Source organism: Gymnodraco acuticeps, unplaced genomic scaffold (assembly GCF_902827175.1).
Source record: "Gymnodraco acuticeps unplaced genomic scaffold, fGymAcu1.1, whole genome shotgun sequence".
In the NCBI taxonomy this organism is placed as follows: domain Eukaryota; kingdom Metazoa; phylum Chordata; class Actinopteri; order Perciformes; family Bathydraconidae; genus Gymnodraco; species Gymnodraco acuticeps.
Window position 1 is genome coordinate 15,001 of NW_022992257.1, and position 11,462 is coordinate 26,462.

General features: G+C 44.0%; 1 protein-coding gene across 1 annotated transcript in view; it reads left to right on the forward strand.

Annotated features, from left to right (window-relative positions):
* LOC117540297 (calcium/calmodulin-dependent protein kinase type II subunit alpha-like) overlaps positions 1-11,111 on the forward strand; it is a gene marked incomplete at its 5' end in the record, with an annotated part of 18,724 nt that extends 7,613 nt beyond the window's left edge. The window contains 4 exons of the mRNA XM_034206903.1: positions 727-781; positions 8,438-8,503; positions 8,584-8,656; positions 10,073-11,111. Coding sequence (XP_034062794.1) covers positions 727-781; positions 8,438-8,503; positions 8,584-8,656; positions 10,073-10,207 — 329 coding nt within the window. The remainder of the gene's footprint in view (positions 1-726; positions 782-8,437; positions 8,504-8,583; positions 8,657-10,072) is intronic.
* Positions 11,112-11,462: the final 351 nt, after the last annotated feature.

Consider the following 11,462-nt stretch of genomic DNA (forward strand, 5'->3'; position numbering starts at 1 on the left):
TACTGCAGTATTACTACATTGTGAAATACTGCAGTAACTACTGTGAAATACTGCAGTAATACTACAGTGTGAAATACTGCAGTATTACTACATTGTGAAATACTGCAGTAACTACTGTGAAATACTGCAGTAACTACTGTGAAATACTACAGTAATACTACAGTGTGAAATACTGCAGTAATACTACACTGTGAAATACTGCAGTAATACTACAGTGTGAAATACTGCAGTAACTACTGTGAAATACTGCAGTAATACTACAGTGTGAAATACTGCAGTAACTACTGTGAAATACTGCAGTAACTACTACTGTGAAATACTGCAGTATTACTACATTGTGAAATATTGCAGTAACTACTGTGAAATACTGCAGTAATACTACACTGTGAAATACTGCAGTAACTACTACTGTGAAATACTGCAGTAACTACTGTGAAATACTGCAGTAATACTACAGTGTGAAATACTGCAGTAACTACTGTGAAATACTGCAGTAATACTACAATGTGAAATACTGCAGTACTTTATTCTCCTCTCTGTGATTAGCCTAGCTTAACACAAATACTGCAAGCCTAGGGAAAGTGATAGCCTAGCGTGTAGCGTGTAGTATGTAGCGTGTAGTATGTAGCGTGTAATATGTAGTGTGTAGCGTGTAGTGTGTAGCGTGTAGTATGTAGCGTGTAGCATGTAGCATACAGCTTGCTGATAACTGTTCTCTCTCCTCAGTGCGGCTACATGACAGCATCTCAGAGGAGCTTCATCATTACCTCATCTTCGACCTGTGAGTACCATACCTGTATGTTACGTTACGTCATGTTAACATACCGCAACGTTACGGTATGTTAACATGACATAACGTAACATACCATAACATACCATACCGTAACATACCATACCGTAACATACCATACCGTAACATATCATAACGTACCGTAACATACCATACCGTAACATACCATACCGTAACATACCATACCGTAACATACCATACCGTAACATACCATACCGTAACATACCATACCGTAACATACCGTACATACCATACCGTAACATATCATAACGTACCGTAACATACCATACCGTAACATACCATACTGTAACATACCATACCGTAACATACCATACCGTAACATACCATACCATACCATACCGCAACATACCATACCGTAACATACCATACCATACCGCAACATACCATACCGTAACATACCATACCGTAACATACCATAACGTAACATACCGCAACGTTGCGGTATGTTACGTTATGGTATGTTACGTTATTACTAGGGCCGGGACTCGATTAAAAAAATTAATCTAATTAATTAGAGGCTTTGTAATTAATTAATCGAAATTAATCGCATTTTTAATCACATATAAATATTTGACCTGAGAACAGTGAGAAGCAATTTTTTCCACATGGATTTTAGTATACCATTAGGCGCATTCACACCGCAGTACTTTTCCCACAAAGATTCATGAGAACTTAGTTCATGAGAACTCTTTGAACCTGGGGGAGGATTAGGCAAATGAAGCCGCTGACGTCACTTCTTCTTCTTCTGCTTTGGGTTTACTGGCAGGCCGCAAACCACTTCACGGCATATACTGCCGCCCAAAGTCCCCGGCCGGAAGTCCCCGGAGTTGGGGACTGGCTTCAGTAGAAGCTGCTGGGAGTCCCAGCAGCTTCTACTGAAGCCTTCCGAGTAAATCGCCAGAACGCCGACACCTCCTCATCTCCACCGCTCCCATGTTTTATTTTGTGTTGCCATAAGTTAGTCTCTCTGAGTTTCTGCGCTGGGCTAATGCTAATAATGCTAATGCGAGGATAATAAAATGGCGGCTTCACAAAACTTTTTGGGAGTTTTACGGGGCGTGGTTTGCAATCCGCCCAGCCAATCAGAAATATAGCTCTTTTCTCACAAGAGAGCCGCACGAAAGTCCCTGCTCTCTAGCAGCTCTCTGCTCTCTAGCAGGGACTTTCGTGGGGGTAAAAAGGTTCTCATGAACTAATTTTAGTACCGGCTCTTTTTGGTGTGAACGCGATAAAAGAGGCTAACGTCCACGCTAGCTGCTATATGTTTTGCATTGAGGTGATACTTGAGGCTGGTGGTGCTGCGGTGATATGCGATTTCCTTTTTGCATAATTTGCACACAACCGTGCTTTTATCGACGCTTCCATCCGTCCGTTTTTTAAAACAACATTTCCCACTGTTGTTCACTGTGGTTTGTTGTTGTCTGAAGTCATGAACGTTAGTTGGTGCTCCAGTATAATCGGTACGCCTGAAACTCATCCAGTGAGAAACGTTCCGCGGTGCAAAAATAAGTGCGATTAAAATGCGTTAATTTTTTTGTAATTAATTAATCTTAATTAACGCGTTAAAGTCCCGGCCCTAGTTATTACGTTATGGTATGTTACGTTACGTTACGTTATGGTATGTTACGTTATGGTATGTTACGTTATGGTATGTTACGTTATTACGTTATGGTATGTTACGTTACGTTATGGTATGTTACATTACATTACATTGCATTTAGCTGACGCTTTTATCCAAAGCGACTTACAATAAGTGCGTTCGACCAACAAAATACAACCTTGAGGAAAACAGAATCATAAAGTACATCAGGCTTCATAGAGCAAAAACAAGTGCTACTCAACTGGCTTTAGGTAAGCCAGCCCTTTATTAGTATATAAGTGCTTTGTTAATAGTTCTATCGCTCGAAATGGAGTCGAAAGAGATGAGTTTTCAATCTGCGCCGGAAGGTGCGTAAGCTATCTGCTGTCCTGATGTCAATGGGGAGCTCATTCCACCATTTTGGAGCCAGGATAGAAAACCCACGTGTTTTTGCTGATGGGAACTTGGGTCCCCTTCGCAGCGAGGGTGCAGCGAGCCGTTTGGTTGATGCAGAGCGGAGTGCACATGCTGGGGTGTACGGTTTAACCATGTCCTGGATGTAGGAAGGGCCAGATCCATTCGCAGCATGGTAAGCAAGTACCAGTGTCTTGAAGTGGATTCTAGCAGTTACCGGAAGCCAGTGAAGGGAGCGGAGGAGCGGAGTGGTGTCGGAACATTTAGGAAGGTTGAAGACCAGACGAGCCGCTGCATTCTGGGTGAGCTGCAGAGGTCGGATGGCACATGCAGGCAGACCAGCCAGGAGGGAGTTGCAGTAGTCTAGGCGTGAGATGACGAGAGCCTGGACCAGAACCTGAGTCGCTTTCTGAGTCAGCTGGGGACGTATCTTCCTGATGTTGTAAAGCGTGTATCTGCAGCAACGGGTTGTAGCAGCGATGTTTGCAGTGAAGGACAGGCTGTTATCTAGGGTCACACCCAGATTCCTTGCAGTCTGAGTCGGGGAAACAACTGAGGTGCCGATGTTGATTGTTAGGTCAAGAGTGGGACAATCTTTTCCCGGAAGGAAAAGCAGTTCAGTCTTGTCAAGGTTGAGCTTGAGGTGATGAGCAGACATCCAGAGATGTTCACAAGTCTTTTTTTGCAAGTCCAAGTCAAGTCTCAAGTCTTTGGTCACGAGTCCAAGTCAAGTCTCAAGTCTCTAGAAAATAAAAGTCTCATGTCTCTTCTGGTTGTAATAAGCCTTCTATTGTCTGCTGCTATCCAGTCTGTTAAGAATACTGCACAGCTATATCTAAGACATTCAAAGCATTGACTGTATTATTATCACTCCTATATCTATTAGCATACAGTATCAGTACTAATTAGTTGTTTGTTATATGATCACTTTAAACAGGCTATTGCAATGTGAGGACAAACATCACACTTTAGCTAAATGCAAACAACTTATAAGCAAAACACTTCAGAATCAGAAATCAGTATCACAAATACTTTATGAATCCCCCGCAGGGAAACTGTGTTAAAAGTACTTAAAAGTAACCATTTGTTCTGTGCCATTTGCAACTAAAAAACTATTGCTGCAATATGATCTGAAATATACTGAACTGGTGATATTAAAACATGACCTGTTCCAAAAGAGATATCTACCATTAACACCATTTACCAGCCAGATGCTGGTAAATCATGCAAGTGGCTGGTTCTGTATGTTGCACGCACCAGCCACAAATAACAATGGCAATCTATTGAGTGGCTGGTAACATTTCAACATGAGGCTAGGCTAGCCATTTGGCCAGTTTGACCTCTGCAACCGTATTGTTGAATTACACTGGGTCTCTAATGACATCTTTTAAGTCTACTATAAATAAACATATTCCTCTATCCTCTCACTCAAACCCAGTGTAATGGTAACCTGATAAACCTGTAACATTAACGTTACGTGGTCAACAATAAACCTGTAGCCTGCCTATAAACCGACAGATGTATTTATGTATGTAACTATGTATTTTTCTACGTTTAACGTTAGCCAGTAGATGGTGGCAGCGGAACGTAATGATTAACGTTACCGACCTTTTTTATGTCATGTCAAGAGTTGGATGTCAACGCCACTCAACGCAAACAAGTGTGACAAGCAAACATTCACTCATCTTTTCAAATATTCAGTTACAAAGCTAGTAGCAAGCTAAGTTAACATTACATAGCTGATGCTGAGCTAAACATGTTTGCTAACCGTCCATATGCGTTAATGTGACTGACCTCCCCGGGTGAGTTTTCAAGTGCCTGATGACATTTGACGTTGTTGCACCAGCATCCTTGATTTTAATATTGCAGACTTTGCAGTGTGCGCTCCTTCTGTTGGTGCCGCTGGCGTTTTGTTCGAAGTTTTTATAGTTGAACCTAATTACAAGCGGTACAGCTGCAGGTGTGCCGCCGGTCGCCATGGTGGTACCATGATGTTAATGTTAAAGGTGGGGTAGGTACGTTTGAGAAACCGGCTCGAGATACACTTTTTGTTATATTCCATGGAATCCTCTTAACATCCAGATAGCAATGAATATCTGAAGTGCTTTGACAAAAAATCCATAAAAATCCATCTGTGGAAGCCGTGGCGCTGTAAAAAGCACGACCAATTATTTTAGCCGGCCCGGCTAAAGTAACTGGATGGCCTACCTGCCTGTCAGCCTGCCATCGGGGCACAAACTTATCTCGTGCCCTCATTGGTCATGTGCGCGTTCGTGTGTGTTAGAGGAGGGGCTCTGTGAGGAAGTGGCAGATTTTCTCCGGTTGTGTATTTTCAAATTCTAGCGATCTCGAGCCGGTTTCTCAAACTCACCTACCCCACCTTTAATACGCCAAAAATAGAAAACACAATGATTGTTCACGAGTCCCAAAACACGAGTCCAAGTCGAGTCCGAAGTCTTTTGAGCAGGAGTCCAAGTCAAGTCTGAAGTCTCTGTGTGTGCGACTTAAGTGCGACTCGAGTCCGAGTCACAGACTCGAGTCCCCATCTCTGCAGACATCCACTGAGAGATGTCAGCTAGACAAGCAGAGATGCGTGCGACGACCTGGGTCTCTGAGCAGGGGAGGACAGAATTAATTGGGTGTCGTCAGCGTAGCAGTGGTAAGAAAAACCATGCGGGCTAATGACTGATCCGAGCGAGTTTGTGTACAGGGAGAAGAGGAGGGGACCAAGAACAGAGCCCTGAGGGACCCCTGTAGTTAATTGACAAGGGTCGGACTCAGACCCTCTCCAAGTCACCCTGTAGGTACGGTCTTTCAGGTATGAGGTGAGGAGGGAAAGTGCAGAGCCTGAAACTCCAAGTTCTTGGAGAGTGCGAAGGAGGATCTGATGATTCACCGTGTCGAATGCAGCAGACAGGTCCAACAGGATGATGACAGAGGAGAGCGAGGCTGCTTTAGCAGTGTGCAGTTCCTCAGTGACAGCAAGGAGGGCAGTTTCTGTGGAGTGACCTGCCTTGAAACCAGACTGGTGCGGATCCAGAAGGTTGTTCTGATGGAGATAGCAGGAGAGTTGTTTAAAGACAGCGCGTTCAAGTGTTTTAGACAGGAACGGGAGTAGAGAGACAGGCCTGTAGTTTATAACATCAGACGGGTTGAGAGTGGTTTCTTTAGGAGAGGGTTTACTCTTGCCTCCTTGAGACTGTTTGGAAAGTGACCAGAAGTTAGAGAAGTGTTGATGAAATGGGTGAGAAACGGTAGAATATCAGGAGCGATAGTCTGAAGGAGGTTTGAAGGGATAGGGTCCAGAGGACAGGTGGTAGGGCGGGCAGAGGTAATGAGGGTAAGAACTTCACTTGGAGAGAGAGGGGAAAAGGAGGTTAGTGTGTTGGTGGAAGGAAGGTCTGGTGACCCAGCGGTGAGTAAAGGTGAGTCAGAAAAAGAAGAGCGAATATCATCAACCTTTTTTTCAAAGTGGTTAACAAAGTCGCTTGACAGAAGTGAGGAGGGGGGAGGGGCTTTTGGAGGGTCCAAGAGGGAGGAGAAGATGGAAAATAGTTTTTTGGGATTGGAATAGGAAGATTGGATCTTATCTTGAAAGAAAGTGCTTTTTGCCTGAGAGATCGAAGCAGAGAAAGAGGAGAGGAGAGCTTGATAGGTTAGGAGGTCGTCACGGTGTTTGGATTTCCACCGTTTCCGCTCTGCTGCCCTAAGGACGGTTCTATTAGCACGCAGTGCATCATTTAGCCAGGGAGCAGGAGGGGACTGACGAGCCTGCCGAGATGTGAGAGGACAGAGCGAGTCCAGAGTGGATGAGAGAGTAGAGAGGAGAGTTTCTGCAGCAGAGATTGGAGGTAGGAGTTGGAACGAGTCAGAGGAAGGGAGGGCTGAGAGCACCGATGAGGCAAAGGTAGAGGGGGAGAGGGAGTGAAGGTTACGGCGGACAAGTGCAGGATGAGAAGAGATTAGTTTGTTATGTTTGGAAAGGGGTAGAGAGAATGAAATGAAGAAGTGAGCGGATGTGTGGAGCGGGTTTACAGAGAGGTTAGAAGTAGCGCAGTTCCTTGAGAATATGAGATCAAGGACATTGCCAGCTTTATGAGTCGGTGGGGAAGGAGACAGTGAGAAAGCAAAGGCGGTTAACAGAGATGTTAGTTCGTCTATCTTCCCCGTCTGGAGGTTGAAGTCTCCGAGAAGTACAGCGGGAGGACCAGTTTCAGGGATGTGTGAGAGGAGATGATCTAATTCCTCCAAGAAGTCCCCCAAGGCGCCTGGTGGACGGTAGAGAACAACAAGGGTTAATTGTATAGGATGGGTTACTGTGACGGCATGGAATTCAAAGGTGGAAGGAGTGAAGTTAGGTAGCTTGAAGAGGGAAAAGCTCCATTTGGGAGAGAGCAGGAGACCAGTGCCACCTCCTCTGCCAGTTGGTCTGGGTGTATGGGAGAAGGAATATGCTGTGGAGAGAGCTGCTTGGGTGGATGTGTTGGATGGAGTAATCCAGGTCTCAGTGAGTGCAAGGAAATCCAGAGACTGCCGGGAAGCATAGCCAGAGATGAAGTCAGCCTTAGGAACAGCTGACTGGCAATTCCACAGGCCACCTGAAACTAGATGTTGGATCTCAGTGGAGCACGTGGGATAGATGAGAGCAGGCCGGTTATATCGATTAGGAGATACACGGCCAGTGATAGTTGCGAGAAGACACATAAACAGGAATGGAGAAAATACACATGATTATAGCATGAGGGGCTAAACAACCAAATAAAATAAAACACCAGCGATACTTTAGCTCAATCAAAGTAGGATTTGCCTCCCTCGTGACTCCCGCAGGACTCTAATGTCTTTGTCAGTCTTTGACTCCCGCAGGACTCTAATGTCTTTGTCAGTCTTTGACTCCCGCAGGACTCTAATGTCTTTGTCAGTCTTTGACTCCCGCAGGACTCTAATGTCTTTGTCAGTCTTTGACTCCCGCAGGACTCCAATGTCTTTGTCAGTCTTTGACTCTCGCAGGACTCCAATGTCTTTGTCAGTCTTAGCCTGTCTGACGCTGAAGCTGACGCTCTAGGAAAGTGCTACCTAAAATGGACACCTGATTGCTGAGTTCTCACAGCTGTGGGGCCAAGCCCCTTTAATTAGTTAACTCTCTGCAGCTGGTGGCCCTCAAAAGGAAATCTAGACTGGCTCCCTCCTGACTTGTTATTGTATTTTAAGTGGCCCAATGGTTTTACAATTACATTAAACCCTAAGTTATAAAGTTATGAGTTTAACCCTTAATACAGTTACACCTACTCAATAAAGCTCTTAGTATTCTACAAATGTTTAAATCAAAGTTAACCCTAGCAGTCAGTTAGTTCAGTTTTAAGGTTTCAGTCAAATTACTTGTCCCAAGTTTCTGCCTGACAGATACTGTAGCGGTTTTGAGATTTAAAATCACAATTTCAGTCAGATCAACTACAGAGCATTGATACAGAGTACACACACACACTGAAACAGATAAGTCTAAAGACAGAACGTTACTCACACAATTCTAGAAGTCTCCAGTTGCTTTCCTGTCAAAATCGAGTTGCACATGTTACGTTATGGTATGTTACCTTATTACGTTATGGTATGTTACGTTATGATGTTTTCTCTCCCAGGATAACAGGTGGAGAGTTATTCGAAGATATTGTAGCCCGAGAGTATTACAGTGAAGCTGACGCCAGGTAGGAAATACTCAAACGAGACTTCACTTGATTGGTCTACTGAACCCCTGACTTCTGACCTCTGACCTGTCTCTGTGCAGTCACTGTATCCAGCAGATTCTGGAGGCCGTACTTCACTGTCACCAGATGGGCGTCGTCCACCGAGACCTGAAGGTACACATTAGCATCTCTAATGTTAACCTGTGGACAGAGTTAGCCTTATTAGCATCTCTAATGTAAACCCGTGAGCAGAGTTAGCCTCTTAGCATCTCTAATGTTAACCTGTGGACAGAGTTAGCCTGTTAGCATCTCTAATGTTGGCCTGTGGGAGGAGTTAGCCTTATTAGCTTCTCTAATGTAAACCTGTGGGCAGAGTTAGCCTTATTAGCTTCTCTAATGTAAACCCGTGGGCAGAGTTAGCCCGTTAGCTTCTCTAATGTAAACCCGTGGGCAGAGTTAGCCTGTTAGCATCTCTAATGTAAACCCGTGAGCAGAGTTAGCCTGTTAGCTTCTCTAATGTAAACCTGTGGGCAGAGTTAGCCTGTTGGCTTCTCTAATGTTAACCTGTGGACAGAGTTAGCCTGTTAGCATCTCTAATGTTAACCTGTGGACACAGTTAGCCTGTTAGCATCTCTAATGTTAACCTGTGGACAGAGTTAGCCTGTTAGCATCTCTAATGTTGGCCTGTGGGAGGAGTTAGCCTGTTAGCATCTCTAATGTAAACCTGTGAGCAGAGTTAGCCTGTTAGCATCTCTAATGTAAACCTGTGGGCAGAGTTAGCCTTATTAGCTTCTCTAATGTAAACCCGTGGGCAGAGTTAGCCTGTTAGCATCTCTAATGTAAACCCGTGGGCAGAGTTAGCCTGTTAGCATCTCTAATGTAAACCTGTGGGCAGAGTTAGCCCGTTAGCTTCTCTAATGTAAACCTGTGAGCAGAGTTAGCCTGTTAGCATCTCTAATGTAAACCAGTGGGCAGAGTTAGCCTGTTAGCTTCTCTAATGTAAACCTGTGGGCAGAGTTAGCCTGTTAGCTTCTCTAATGTAAACCTGTGGGTAGAGTTAGCCTGTTAGCATCTCTAATGTAAACCTGTGGGCAGAGTTAGCCTGTTAGCTTCTCTAATGTAAACCTGTGGGCAGAGTTAGCCTGTTAGCATCTCTAATGTAAACCTGTGGGCAGAGTTAGCCTGTTAGCTTCTCTAATGTAAACCTGTGGGCAGAGTTAGCCTGTTAGCTTCTCTAATGTAAACCCGCGAGCATAGTTAGCCTGTTAGCATCTCTAATGTAAACCTGTGGGCAGAGTTAGCCTGTTAGCTTCTCTAATGTAAACCTGTGGGCAGAGTTAGCCTGTTAGCTTCTCTAATGTAAACCTGTGGGCAGAGTTAGCCTGTTAGCTTCTCTAAAGTAAACCTGTGGGCAGAGTTAGCCTGTTAGCTTCTCTAATGTAAACCTGTGGGCAGAGTTAGCCTGTTAGCTTCTCTAATGTAAACCTGTGGGCAGAGTTAGCCTGTTAGCTTCTCTAATGTAAACCTGTGGGCAGAGTTAATGTAAACCTGTGGGCAGAGTTAGCCTGTTAGCATCTCCTGTGTCTGCAGCCAGAGAACCTGCTGTTAGCATCGAAGTCTAAAGGAGCCGCGGTGAAACTCGCCGACTTCGGCCTTGCCATCGAGGTCGAAGGAGAACAGCAGGCGTGGTTTGGTGAGTACACACACATACTAATACTACTGTAATACTACACTAATACTGCAGTATTACTGCTGTAATACTGTAGTATTAATGCTGTAATACTACACTAATACTACACTAGTACTGAAGTAATACTGCAGTAATACTGCTCTATATTTAGGGCCCGAGCACGGAGCGCTAGGACCCGACGGCGTCCTAGCACGAAGTGCGAGGAACCTATTGTTATTGGTGGTATTATTATTATAGTGCTGGCGTTTCCTCTTTTTGAGGTCTTTAGGATGATTCAAAAGTTGTATAATTTTGCACAGACGCCAGGACCGGTGAAAAATTCAATATTCTGGAGTCAATGGGTTAAATATTCCAACCTGCTCACTAGCGCCACCTATCAAAATTCCATTTCGGATTAAATTTACAAAGTCGCACCGTAACTCCGAATGACCTGAAATTTCGCACACATATCCCGGTAAACCTGTTCTACAAATAATCCTCTTGGAACCCTAAGCTCCGCCTACATTCTTTTTAATTTAATTTAAATTAACATAATGTTCAAAATAGTTAAATATTCACTTAAATTTCAATTTTCAGTTTTTCATCACCAAACCTCGTATACAGCATCGGTGGAGGGTCAGACACATTACCCTAGGAGATGAGCATGTTAGGACGATAAGTATTGACAACGTCAATCAAAACGTACTCGCAAAAAGGTGGGGGTTAGAAAGAAATGCTCATAACTCATCAACAATGTATCCAAACATCAAAGATTTAGGTAAATAGGTTCAGTCTGTCTTGGGAAATAGGCACACCAAAGCATTTTCATTTTGGACAATAGGGGGCGCCAAAAACACCACCAATTTATAACTCAAGAGCGGATGGACTAATTTTTTTTTTACAAATACTCTCGGGTGACTACGAACTCAGATTTAAAGTGTCGCAACAAATTCAGAATGTGGGCGTGGCCTATATATATTTTTTAAATTGCGATAGCATAAAATTAGCTTCGGACGCAAAACTTGGGACACACAACCTTTTCGAGAATGTAAAAAAAAAACGTAATTTTTCAAAAAAACTGTGGTAGTCACATATAGTTTCTCAGAACTTCACGAAGTTTGGCACAGACATTCCTCATGGAGTTGCGGACATATTTGTAAATGAATTCCATTAGCCCCGACCCCCAAGAAGTCGGCCATTTTGAAAAATTTGCGTTTTTCATGCATTTTAAGCACATTCTTGCGAACTCCTCCTAGGGGAATGATCGGGAAAATTCCAATCCAGGACACGTTCAGCCCCTATCCAATATGA